General features: G+C 38.8%; 1 protein-coding gene across 2 annotated transcripts in view; it reads right to left on the bottom strand.

Moving 5' to 3' along the window:
• The window catches only part of DLGAP2 (DLG associated protein 2), a 1,318,656-nt gene extending 1,304,768 nt beyond the window's left edge, over positions 1-13,888 (bottom strand). The window contains exon 1 of one of the 2 annotated variants that reach the window (XM_056813399.1): positions 13,392-13,888. In XM_056813399.1, coding sequence (XP_056669377.1) covers positions 13,392-13,415 — 24 coding nt within the window. In that variant the 5' untranslated portion in view covers positions 13,416-13,888. The remainder of the gene's footprint in view (positions 1-13,391) is intronic. The other variant, XM_001381443.4, reaches the window with a different exon arrangement.
• Between the last annotated feature and the right edge of the window lie 493 nt (positions 13,889-14,381).

Raw genomic sequence — 14,381 nt, 5'->3', positions numbered from 1 at the left:
AAGTTTAGGGCTCGTAGGTTCAAATCTAACCTTAGATATTTCCTAGCAGTGTGACCCTGGGCAAGTCACTTTATTGCTTTTGCTTGGCCTTGGAACTGCTCTTCTGCCTTGAAACCAATACACAGTATTGACTCTAAGAGGGAAGGGAAGGATTTTTTTTTAAAAACCTTAGTCTCTGCCCTTAAGTAGAAATAGCATTTAGTCTGGGGCAACTAAGGTAGCTCATAAATACTGTTTCACTTTAGCTCCCAAAAAAATGATATCCTGAAAGTTACAAGCATTTATTAAATGCCCATGTGTACCAGTACTATGCAAAGTGTTGAGGATATAAAAACTAAAAGGAAACAATTCCTGCCCTCAAGGACTTTATACTCCATCAGAGAAAAAGGGATATGTACACAAAACTAAATGTAAATTATAAATGCAAAAAATATATAATATAATTGGGAAAAGGTCATTAATAGCCAGTGGGAATCAAAAAAGACCTATGTATCTGGCAAAGTACTCTTTTGCTAATACTGTTTTATTTGAATCACTGCTAATATTATATTTCAGGCATTAGTACCATTCAGTGATAGAAACCTTAGAAATCATCTAATTCTCAAACCCATGATTGTTCAACAAAGATTGAGAAAATCATCAGGCTGCCTGCACCCATTACAAATGTATGTTACATAATTTCAACTGGGCCCAGACCACTCAGTACTGACTGTCTTACTCACTATGGTGACTCTTCCAAGTCTTTTCAAACCTCTTCAAAACTGCCATGGCTCCCCATGCCCCTACTATCTCAGCTTAGAGTCTTGCCTCATTTTTCACTGGGGAAAAAAAAATGAGGCCATTTGCTAAAAGCTCCTGTTTGCCTCCTACTCATCTCACATCATTTAAATGCCTTCTGCCACTATATCCTCCTTCGCTCTTATCTCATTTAATGAGGTGGTCTTTTTCCTTGTAAAGGCAAATTCCTCTCTATGATCAGGTATTCCCATTCCATCTCATCTTCCTCTGTAGATTGTCCCCTTTGCCACTACCACTCTTCCATTTATCATTAATCCTTCCCTGTCTATTAGCTACTTCACTGCAACCTACAAATATATTCATGTCCTCAAAAATTCCTTATTTGGTCTATCCATCCCTATTATTTATTGTTCCTTATCTCTCTCCTCCTTTTTGTAGCTAGTTTCCTTAAGAAGACTATCTATAATCAACACTTCTATTTCTTTTTCTCTTACTGCCTTCTTAACTATAGCCTAGATGAAAGAATGAACATCATTCAACTGAAATTGCTTTCTCCAAAGTTGCTAATGATCTTAATAATCAAATCCAATGGTCTTTTCTCAATGCTCATCTTCTTTGATCTCTCTGAAGCCATCACTCTTTTATACTTCATACTCTCCTTTCTAGGTTTTTGTGATACTATTGTAACTTGGTTGTCTTCCCACCTAGCTGATCTCTCTTCAATCTCCTTTGCTAGATCTTCATCTAGGTCGTGACTGCTAACTATGGTTGTTGTTTCTGAGGACTCTGTCCTGAGCCTTCTTTTCTCCATCTGTACCAGATTTCATCTTTTCATGGTTTCAGTTATTATCTCCATACTAATGATTCTCAGATTTCCTTCTACACCCCTAATCACTCTCTTAGCCTCCAGACCAACATTTTCAACTGCCTTTTTTAGACACCTAAAACCAAACCAAACAAACAAAAACAAAAACCCTTACACATCTTAAACTCAAAATGTCTAAAACTAATCTTTTTTTCCCCAAAAAACCCTTCTAAATTCCAAAGTTCTCTGTCAAGGGCAACACTATCCTCCCAGTCACCCAGGCTCATATTCTAAAGGTCATACTTGATTCCTTCTCTCTCAGCACCCTCATAAAATTCTGTCAACAAGTTCTATTGATTTTACCTTACTAACATCACTTATATATGTCCACTTCTCTCCTCTGATGTTGCCATCATCACACTTGTTCAAACCCTCATCACTTCACTCCTATACTACTGAAATAGCCTGATGTTCTCTCTACCTCAAGCCTCTCTCCACTCCAATCCATCCTCCATTGAGCTATCAAATTGAACTTCATAAAGTACCCCTCTTCAATCAACTCCATTGGCTCCTCCCTATCACCTCCAGGATCAAATTTTTAAATTGTCCTACTTTTATAGACTTCTTTCAACATACTGACCTCCACATACTCTGATTCAGGGTCTCATTGTTCTTCACATCAGACATTCCATTGCTGGATTTCACCCATTTTCACTGCCTCTAATTCTCCAAGCCAGTAATGCATTCCCTTTTCATCTATACCTCCCAGCTTCTCAGGCTTTTTAAAGTTCCAGATAAAATTCTCCCTTCTTCAAGAAGCCTTTCCTCATAGCCCTTAATGCTAGTGTTTCCCCTCTATTAATTACTTCCAATTTATCCTGTATATAACTTGCTTGTTTGTGTATGTTTTTTCTCCCTTATTAGGTTGTTGGTTCCTTGAAAGCAAGGACTGTCTTTGCCTGTCTTTGTATCTCCAGGACTTAGCACAGTGCCTGGCACATGATAGGTGCTTAACACATGATTATTAAAAGATAAAGGTCTAGAGTAATAAAGTAACTTTCTTAAGGACATGAAGACAGTGATGAAACAAGAATAACAACCTGTTGCCTAGCTTTAAGGAAATTGTTCTTTCTGTTAAATCACGATAACTTCTTATGTTATGGTTATATTACTGCCATAAACTCAATTATTTCCCAGGCTCATATATATTCTTCACACTATTCTCATGTTATAATTTGACTTTTCATGTTAAAGTGCTTATCCAACATATCCTCATCTACAAAATTATCTGTGTGAGGACAAGGTCCATGCCATAATAGTGTTATTGTCTGTGTACTCTTGGTTTCGGTTTTTTACTTCTATGAAATTCCATTTTACCTATAAGATGAACAGCCTAGGGTAGATAAACTCTATAGTTTCTCCCAGTTAGAAAACTCTGGATTTCTATAAATTTTTGTCTCCCACAATTCAAAGCATGTTATATTGTAGACAATAGACATAAAATAAGTATTGGCTAATTGATTGATGAAAGCAAAAACAAACCCCCAGAAAGTAAAATGGAAATCAACATTCATTAACAATCCTTTATAATAATACTTACTTCCATCCTTCAAAGATAATACTAGAATTAATTATTAATATTAATTATTATGATTACTTCAAAGATGCATCACTAGAAGACCATATTGGACTGGAAATCAATTATGTGATTTAGTAGACAAAAAACCAAAGGGAGAGCTAGTTTGAATACTGAATTAAGAGAAATAATATGTAGGGGGAAAAAGGAGGTAGTAGTTCTGTTGTACCCTGCCCTGGTCAGGTAATATTTGAAATAATGTGCTAGTTGTTGGTATCATATTTTAAGAATGGCATAGAAAGGATGGCACATATCTAGAAGAAAGCAATGAGAATTCTGAGAAGAATAGAGAACATGCCATATGGAGATCACTCAGAAGAGCTTCTTGTGGTTCGCTCAAAGAAAAGACTTATGAAAGACATGATAAATATCTTCAAATTTATGAAGAACTCTCACTTTAAAGAATGATTAGACAATCTCAAAAGGCAGAACTAATAACAATGAGTAAAAGTTGTAAAGACAAACTTAGGATGGATTTAAGCATAAATTTCCTAACAACAAGAGCTACTCAAAAGTGGAATATACTGCCCTAAGAGGTAGAAAGTTCCTTCTCAAATATTATTAGAGGTCTTCAAGTAGGGGTTGGATAACCATTTGTTGGAAATGTTGGTCAAGAGATTCTAGATCAGGCAACAACTGAATTAATACTTTATTAGTTCATTGCGATGGGCAATTCTTCCCACCAACATTGATCACAGCCCTTAATAGAAACTACCATCAAGAGTTACTGGGTACACACACACACACACACACACACACACACACACACACACAAATTTATCTTCTGATGATGATTTCAAGACTTAGCAAACTTCATAGCCACCAAGTACACTTACTTCCCAGTACATTATTAAAGTCTTTCCATCTTGGTAATATCTACTAAAGCTTGTGCTCTGTTGGCATGGATTTTGTCAAATGACTGACACTTCCATGTCATGATGGGTCATCAGAGGGCTTTAATGGAAGTGAAAACTAGATACTTTTAACTCCTATGACTGACCTCTTTTGCACAAAACCAATGTAATCAAGCACAATCAATAATAATAAATGAACTTTATATAGTATTTCAAGATTTGCATATTTAATTGCATGTCATAATTTAGGAAGTAGATACTTCATTCTCTTGTTTTTTCATATGTGAACACTTAGGTCAATCTCGTTTAATTAATCTCATTTGATTCTTATAAATCTCTGGGAGGTAGCTACTACTATTAATCTTATTTAATAGATCTGAAGAAAGAGATGGAGAAGTTTACATGTCTTACCCACAGTCATAAAACTAGCACATTTTCAAAGCAAGATCTGAACTCATGTCTTCCAGAATTCAAATCTAGCACTATCCACTGGTCACTTAGGGCAGCTAGGTGGTACAGTAGATACAGTGCTAAACCTGGAGTCAGAAAGATCTCAGTTCAAACTGGCCTCAGATACTCTGGGTAATCACTTAACCCTGTTTGCCTCAGTTTCCTCATCTGAAAAATGAGATGGAGAAGAAAATGGTAAACTACTGCAGTATCTTTGCCAAGAAAACCCCAAATGGAGTCAAGAAGAGTCAGACACACCTGAAACGACAACAACAAATAGTCATTAGTTGACTTATCACATTGCATTGGTATTTATATTTTAGGGGTGTATGGGGTGCTCAGGGAGGGGTAGTATCTTTGGTAAGGAGGGCTTGTCGTGCCATCTTAGGGCAGCTCTCCAGCCTCTGACCCCCACCTGACACCGAGCTCTCACTTGTGGCTCCCAGTAGCTGCTAGCATGCAGCAGCGGCCACACCCCGGGCAACGGCTTCGACAGGCCAGCTAAACCTTGTGAGGGTAGCCATCGGGTCATCGACCCCTGGTGAACCAGGGCTTTGCTCACCCAGCATGTGAAGACTGCTTCAGCTGAACAGACGGAAGAAACCAATAAGAAGGTTCAACGGCTGAGAGGGCGACACAGCAAGGCACTGTGGAGTGCTTAGGGCGTGTTGGAGTACAAAAGACAACATGGCCATCCAATGCAGGTGAGGAAGTCTCCAGATGTAACGACTCATGCCACTGGACCCAGGCTTCCAATGCCGAGAGAGTGGGACTGTCTCTGTGCATCAACTTTTCCACTTAAATCTCTTTCATACACAAGTATCTTTGTGCACAAAAACACACAAAGACAATAGTCATCCTCGGTTACCGAGAGACTACTACTACTACTACTATAGTAAACTGAAGCTCAGAAAAATGAAATACTTTCCCTAAGTCATACTGTAAGAATTTAAATTCAGATTTTTATGCTAATATGAAAGTTAGTTCTGATGTAATATTGTGGTCGCCAATTTAAAAATATTACAGCTTAAGACAAAATGACTTTTAGCAGCTTTATTTACAAAGTGGTAGAAAGAGTGAAAGTGGGAAAATGTAGATAAAGAGAAAGAAAATACTGCCTTGCTACAAATACCCTAATTAATTCTAATGTCTCCAGACCTCAAATATGAATCTAAAAGTGAATCTTACCAGAATCCAAAGTCTTAATTAGGAAGCTGAAATCTGAAGATCCAGGAGACACTGAAGAATATGCTGAGAACCTTCAGTGCACACGAAGCTAAGACTGCCAAGAATCTTACCAGAACTCATGCTGAATGGAGTGTCCCGCTGAAGTGCCAAAAAGCAGAGATGATCTCCTCACTGAAGAACCAAGGAAGGAATCACTCCACTCACCACCACAGGATCTAAGGGAAGCACCTCTTCAAGCATCAAGGCAGAATGACTCCAAGCCAGAAGTCCAAAGAAAAAAGAAGCCCCAAATCCAGGAAGTCATGGCCTTTTTATAGACCTTTTTCCATGTCACTTTCTGTCTCTTCCCCTCCTCACATGAACCAATCAAAGCTTCCAAACTGCTCAGCCCTACCCAGGGATGGACAGTCCCCTTTGGAAGTTTTTGACTTGTGAATTCTTCCACCTAGTGACTGATCAAGTGTTAAGTAGGGGTGTTTTCAGTTTTTGATTGATTAAACTAAAGGTTGCTGATTGATAACATTAGAAATAACAAAGAGCGCTACTTCTATCTTCACAGTACAGTTAGGGAAGAGCAAAGGCAGGTTAATAACTCAGTACTCTTCTGATTCCATAATGTTCCTTCTACTATATCAGTTCACCTCCAATTCAGATTAATCTATGATTTTCCAGATTGGAAAAAGTTAGGCACCAAACTATGATTAACTATGATTATTAAATAAACTTATAGCAATTAAGTACAATTCAGAACAAGGTCACAAAACACCACAGGCAAAGTATATATGATATTTGTTGGCATCTCATCTATTTTGTCCTGGATAATGAATAGCAAAATGAGTAGAACTAAGAGAACATCATAGACAACTATAGATTTAATACCTGAAGAATAAATTGTAAATGTTACCTCCAGAGATTGAACTGAAAGGTGGAAACATGGAAAATATAATTTGTATGAACATGTTTGTCTCCCAGATGATGCCTTCTGTGATGCAAGGAGGGGTTGGGATGTTTGTGGATGAATTCTATTAATAAGGAAAGAAAGAGAAGAAAAGACTAGGATGCAGAAAGGAGGAAGGGCAACTTTAAAAAGGAAGACAATATTTCTTGTGAAAATATATTGAAGTCATGAAGCCATCTTGTAACAGGCAGTAATACAATGAAAATGGATCATTCTGTGGAAGGAAACTAGTTTTAAGAGCCTATTGACAATTGTTTATGTAGGAAACACAAGGCAAAAACTAAGAGTTCAAAAATAATCTAATTTGTAATCAAATGGAACTACTAGGGGCCCAGGGACAAACATTTTTTGGATTGGATTATTTTTTAACTGAATATTTTTCAGAGACTAAATTTGAGAATTTTGATTTCTTTTTTAAAGTATCATTCTATTGAACCTTTTTAAATGGATTGTTTTAAAGATGGAATACAATGACCTCTGTTCTTTCACAAGTCATAGAAAGAAACTCTTTGAAAAATAGTGTTCTTGGTACCTAGAGAAAACATAACATTTCTCTTTCAAGTAGAATAGACTGGAAACACAACAACACCTAGTTTTCCAGTCTGTCCTGAATATCATATGTCGAAAATATACAGAGAAGATACTAGCTTCGCATTTCACAATCAAATTGAAGCTAAAATAAAGATCATGAAAATGAAGATCATGGAAAAGTTTGAGGGATAGAACTGATATGAACAAAAAAAAAGACATTAAATCTTTAAAGGACAAATGTAAAAAAGATGAGGGAAAAATTTGGATGGAATTTTCAAAAAAAATTGTAGGCTGTCACAAGTGTTTACATAAAGATTTCTTAACTTGGGATTTATCACAGAATCAGTAAGAGTCTTTTTTTTAATTATGTAGGATGATCTAAAGAAGTCAATCCTCTAACTAATTAAGGTAAGATATAGATATTGTGAAACTGCATTTAATAAATATTATATATATATATATACATATGTTAGAAGAAACAACTACTTCACTGTATGTTTTTTTTTAATTTTCTCCATGAAATTTCATTTTAAACATGACTTGAGACGGTAAACATTAAGACAAAATGTTGTAACTAAAAAGTTCTCTCTAGAGAAATTCAGTAGGAGGAGAAAGAGGTAGCTATGAGCAAAGTATTCAAGAGTTGTCAAGAGGTATCAGTCTCACCATGGATGACCTTTATGAACAATTTGAATGTAGGTCTGCATGGATAGAGGAAGGTTCCTTATTCAGGCATTCCCTCTATCATCTAAATCACACATCTATTTTCTATTCCTATCCCCATGATGATTATGGTTTTGATATCTAATAGTTATACTTATAAATTTAAAACCATATTCACTTATTATTTTAAAATATTTAAGTCATATATGCCATCTTCGGAGCATCTGGAAACATTTAATATGTTAATCTATACAGGAAAATTATTTTAGAAGTAATGATAATATTATACACAAAGTGGGGACAGGTAAAAGTAATCTTTAAAAGAGCACTTTTATTTTGCAAGCAAATTAAGGACTCAGCACCACAGAATAGAGTCATAGGAGTTAGTCTTCTGGTTACAAATGTGATTATTTTCCTTAGTAATATCTTTAGTAATACACACATCCTCTTTTTCAACTTACCCAAAGCTTAAATCTTCAAAATCCAAAAAATAGCACTTCTTCCACCATTAGGTTTTTCTGCCTTATTGACTTCATTTTTTATATGCAAGAAATTTCTCAAAAACATCTTCAACAAATATTTTGTCAAATATTTGGCTCTTCATCATGCGCTGCCTTATAAAATCCATGAATGGATATTTAACTTAGCATGTGGAATGAACAAATTGATAAATTATTAGGAACCCAGTACAGTGTTGGATTCTTCAAATTTTGTATCATTGCTCAATCACATCTAAGAGAAATTATACCAGAAATTTCTCTCTAAAGATATTTGATCTTAAAACATAGTAAAAAGACTATCCAATCCTAAACTCTATTTTTTTGCTTATAAAACCAGAAATCCTCTATCATCATTTAGGTGTAACACAAAGCAGCTATTTCATAAATGCTTATTGAATGATTAAATAAATACTTGATTTGGTTTGAAAATACACACCAAAGATTTGACTTAGTATTTTCATAATAAATACCCACTTTAAAAATTCATAAATAAAGCTTTTGTTCCATAACCCCAGACTGGAAAAGAATAAACTTTTATTTAAGCAATGGAGCATGTGGTTAAATGAATGTACTTACTCAATGACAAATGTCTCTAAGGTATAACTATGATTAAGAGTAAACTGTTCACTGTTCTGTGCTTTGACCTATATGTTAGCCTCTAATTCTTTAATAGCCAATATACTGGCAACACTGTAAAATATTGTTCTCACTGCTCAAAATGATGAATCATAGCTGTTTTTTATTCAATTGCAGTCAATGAACTGCCATGGTATATCAATTTCTGATATTCAATAAACACTAAATGATGAAAATGGGATTCAAAAACCTGATATCAGAATAATCATCAGTTAAGTAAATGAATGATTTAAAAGTACATAAAATAGAATGGAATAACTCAATCAATTCAATTTAGCACAACAAGTGTTTATTGAGTATTAATATGTGCTAAGTACAAAGATATTTATTTGATGTTACTATATTCACCTTTGGAAAATATTTCATTGTATACAGAAGTAGCAAATACTCCAACAATTTTTAAACTTAAAAAATAATTCTAATTTGAAGATTGAACTAACAGACTGACTTTGAAAAAACATTCTTTTATTTCATTTAAAATATTTAATATGAAAATGTGATATTCTTCTTTCTCACCTATACTTTAAATCAGTTCAGACCTAATATGGAAAAGGGGGAAAAAAACTTGAAGCAATAAAATACCACAAAATATATATTTATGTCAATGGGGAAATACATTAAAATATAAATTTTACGAAAGTAAAAAAAAAAGATATCAATAATGTGTCTACAAAGGCACAAACTATAAGAAATAAAAGAAAAATATTTTTCAATGAGTTCTATAATTTCACTAGCAAAGAGAACTTCCAGTGAGGAAACTCCTACCAACGTAGATTACAACTGCTCCAAAATTTAGACTTAGAGAGTTCTCTGGAGGTAACAAGAGGTTTAGTAACTTGCATAAGGATTATGAAGAGTCAGACATGACTAAACAACAATAAATAAGGTGAAACAAGCAATATGTGTCAGAGGTAGGACTTAAACCCAGGTTTTCATAACTGAAGTTGATTATCCGTTGTGTCTCATACAAGCATATGCATATGACTAGTTCTAGCAATATTGCATTCTTAATTGTATAGTATGTAGAAAGAAATCTTGGAAGAACTAACTGTTCAACCATTTCAAAAGCTGACTTTTTAGGCTTATCTGGGAAAATCACTTGGTAATACAAAAACTTGAATTTCAAACACTTATTTACTTTCAGTATTTGAAGCATTAATCCACTTGCTTCTTGAGTTTGCCTTTCATTTTAAAATGAGATGTGAATTTATGAAATGGTAGATTAAGTATCTAAAGCATATTGACTTCATGTTCAGAGATATAGAGAAAGATAAAGGAAAGGAAAAGAAAGAGCAGACATTGTTTACAAAGACAAAAAAAAAGAATCTTCTTGGTAGGTCCAACTTTGTAATATGTAGCTATTTAATTCATAGCATTCTATATTTGTTAAGGCAAGTGAAACAAATAGTTATACTATATTTTAAAGGGCAGAGTCATTTGACAGCCATTTTCTTTCCTTTATACAATTCCCACAGCCCAGATGTATTTGAGCAGATAGAATTCCCTTTAGTCTGCTAGTCATGTCTCCAGATGTGGAGTATAAAGTATTCTAATTTGTTCTCTACTGAGCAATGAAGAAGTCACACCATCAAAAAAGGAAATGGTATATACACACTCTACAATTAGTCTTAAAGCCAAAGCTGTGACTCACCAGAGCCGCCTGCACAAGACAATTTGGCTACTGGAAAATCCTGATTAATGACATTTTCCTTTAAGCAGAGTAACAACCTGACCTGCCCAAAGTCCCATCTTTTCATCTCACCCATTTATGCTTGCATTATCTACTACTCTTTCCAGGAGCACCTGGAGGAAAGGAGGAAAAAGAATGTTTCATAATCCTTTATTAACCTCACATTCAAGAAGTCTTCATACAAATGGAGATCAGCTTCCTTTTTGTCAGCTGCAAGATGAGTGAGGGGAGAAACTGCTTCTGATGGAGATAGGACTCCCTCAAGGTACACTAAGGATTTCAAGTTATTTTCTAATCACAGCTGTGATTGATCCCTGTCTGCAAATAAAGGCATGTTGAAGATCACATATGACTTCTAGAATTGTGGGAGTCACAATTAGCCCTGCTGTGTCCAATACACACAGAAGCAATAATTCCAAGAGAGCTGGTTAGTGCTAGTACAAATTCAAGGCCACTAAGATGTATTTTCTAAGGGAAGCCAATTACTTGAGTGCCCCTGCACCTAATCAAAGAGCTCTCCTCCCCTGCCATAAGTCTTAAGATGACAGAGAAAGAAAGCTTTGGTGCTCTTCCACGCTCCCCCGCCACCAACACCACCAATCTTTTGGAGCTTTCAAAACCACCCACAGTACAGGCTTGCAGAGGTAATAAACACGGAAAATAAATTCACTGCCAAACGCTTTATTTTTAATCAATACAAGAGGTAGCCTCCACGGATAAGTCAGAATCCAAATTCGAAGCCCTTCCGGGAAGTCACCACCTCACCTCAGAGAAGCCACATACATACAGGAGCTGGGCTACAATGACCTAAGGAGTGTGGGAAAAGCCAAAAGGAACAGAAGGTGATTTTTTAGTAACTGGTGTTTTTTTAATTAAATTAATTTAATAAACCCGCTCTTTCATTTTTATGTTTACAGTTTGCTTTTCATCTCCACCTCCATACCTTGTCTAATGCTCGATTTCTTTCCCCTTTTCTTTCTCTCTTCAAACTCTTTAATCTCCTGCCGAATTTTCTCCCCACTCTGACTTGCCCAGCTCTTTCCCTCGGCTGAAAAGCTCAGGTCTTCAAAGAAGCCCATCTACTCTGCTTATCCCTCCATCCCCATCCCCCGCCACCACCCCCACCTCCCCAGGCTGAGCACTGGACCACACCTGGGATGCGCTCGGCCAGGACAGTCGCTCCCCCACCTCTCCCTCTCCTGTAGCACACATACGCGCACACACACACACACACACACATACATACACACGCCACCCCCTCAGTATGCCAGGACTGTAATAATTATCATCATCATTATATCGCCTGTAATCTTTGGAGAACAAATCCAGAGAACAGCAACAGCCGCCACCGGGGGAGGCTTAGTTACAAAATCCTGTGCTGGGTTCTGCCTCGCATAGCAACCACCCTTTAAAAAGCCCCAGTGCTCCCCACTCACATTTGGAAAGCAGGGGACACTCGCCCCTTCTGCTAGCAACCTCCTTCTCCACCCCATCCCCCCATTTGTCAAGAAAGCTTCTCACTTCTTCGCAGAAATACATTCTCAACCTCTTTCCTCCATGAACCCCTATCCATCCTTAGCTTGAGCACTCTTGCCACATTTAACAGCAGTCATTCCAAATCTACGTTGGCGTCTTTTTGCCACGCTTGGGCACCTTCTGTGGGATCCCTCAGGAGCTCGGTTGGGGGAAGTGATCTCTACCCTATGTTCCCCTACCCAAAAGAACCGCAGGTTGCCCCCTCACTCCACTCTCAAGCTTCATGAGCAAGTATCTAACACTCACCACCTCTATCCTCCAGCTGGCGGAGAACCACAACTGATAATTTCACACCTCTTATTGCTGCCCTACACATCAGGGGTTCGGGACCCCCGGAGACCCCAGCATAGTTGGACAGCACCCCTCCCCAGCCCTCCTCCGCATCTAAACATCAAACTCGGCTCTGCTATCCTCTCAGCAGCTGCACCTGCTGCGACCCTATTGCGGAAGAGAAGCTCGCCCCTCCTGCCCCTCCAAATTCCGAAATCTGCCCAAGTGGCCAGTTGGTGGTGAAGAAATAGCCTTTGAAATAAGTGCCCTCCATTCAGGATCATTGCATTCCATCTATCCCTAGCCCTGGCTTCTCCCTTCCCTTCCCAACCACCCCCAGCTGCTGGGACCCCACGTAGAAGAGAGAAAGCAAGACACAGCGAAAATCAAAGGCAGATGCAGCCAGTTTACACAGAGTACACGCTGCCGGTCCCCGGCCATCCCCTGGGCCAAACTCCATCCCCCAATGGGTTAGTGCATCTACTAGCAAGAAGCACGTCCCAATGGCAGCTGCTGCACCCCACCATCGCTCCCTGTAAATGTGGCCAGTGGGAGCTGTTGCCCTGCGGTCTTCTTCTCTCTCCAGCTTTACTCTGCTAACAACCAACCTCCTCTGTCCGAGGTTTTTCTAAGAGTCGGTCGTTCCAGACTTTGCAGTACCAAAGCCACACTAAAAAAGCCCTGCTTGCCAACTCCCGAATCGGACCGAAACCAGTCCCCTGGGTACAACTGGACATTTGTAGACTCTATCCCCCCCTCCCACTATAGAGACAGACGGACCCTCTTCTTATTACTTCTCACCATTGCCCCCTCTGCCCAGTTCTCTGGGTTTCCCCTCCTCTGGTTCTGTCCAGTTCTGGTGTGTGTGTGTGTGTGTGTGTGTGTGTGTGTGTGTGTGTGTGTGTGTGTTGGGGGGGGGGGCGGTAGGTTTCTTACCTTTTTCAGCGCTGACATTCTCATGCATTACTATTTCAGCAGGTTCGGGTTGACATGATGAAGTGGCCAAGTCCCCCTAGGTCAGGTTCAGAGAGAAAGTGGGCAGGGAACCGTGCTCAGAACATCAGGCTCCGAAGAAGCTGAGGTTGTACTGGACATTCCAAGCGCTAAGGCTCCTGCTTCTGGCTAAGCCGAGGCTGCTTCTATGAACCCCCCCTCCCCTCCCTCCCTCCCTCCCCCCCTGCACACACACACACACACACCCCCGCCCCGCGCGCGCACACACACACTCACACATACACACACGCGCGCTCTCTCCAGACTCTCGAACTGGTTCTCACGGTCTGCACTTGCGCAGTCCCCAAGACTAGGAGGCACCGGCGCACTTGGGGGGCTGTCCCGCTTCAGGCTCCATCTAGAGAAGGTCCGAGGCGCTTCTCCTTCTTGGTGCTTTGAAACAGAGTAGCACCAAAGATGCCTCTTTGTAACCCAAACCAGCCTGGGCTACTGAGCATGCCCTGTCCTAGTGCGGAAAGACATTTCGTCCAGCAAAAACCTTCAGTGCCCTGCTCTTTCCAGGAGGTGCTGAGAACCAGGAAGGCTGAGAGGCACAGCTTCCAGTTTGAGCCAACTGTTGAATGAGGAAAGGAATCGGGGCCATGCAGGGACACAGAGGGACAGGGAAGCTCCCCAGAGAAGGTATCTGCAAAACTGATCAGGCTGATCTCTATCTGTATCGAATGGGTTTAAGAGCAGTTAGAAAGTTAAATCCTCCGTAAAAATATAGTCAGAGCCCAGGAGTGGGGGAAAAAAAAATACAGGATTTGGAATCCTCGCAGACAGGTTAAATCCTGACACTGCTACTGTGTGGACATGATCGAACTACCTAATCTCTCTCTCTTCCATTCCCTCGTCTGTAAAATGAATGGATTGTAGTCCGGGTCTATTGCTAAAATAGCATTAAGAAAACACAAGAGATCTAGATGTTCT

Source organism: Monodelphis domestica, chromosome 1 (assembly GCF_027887165.1).
Source record: "Monodelphis domestica isolate mMonDom1 chromosome 1, mMonDom1.pri, whole genome shotgun sequence".
Classification (NCBI taxonomy): Eukaryota; Metazoa; Chordata; class Mammalia; order Didelphimorphia; family Didelphidae; genus Monodelphis; species Monodelphis domestica.
This window is presented reverse-complemented; position numbering and strand designations above follow the sequence as displayed.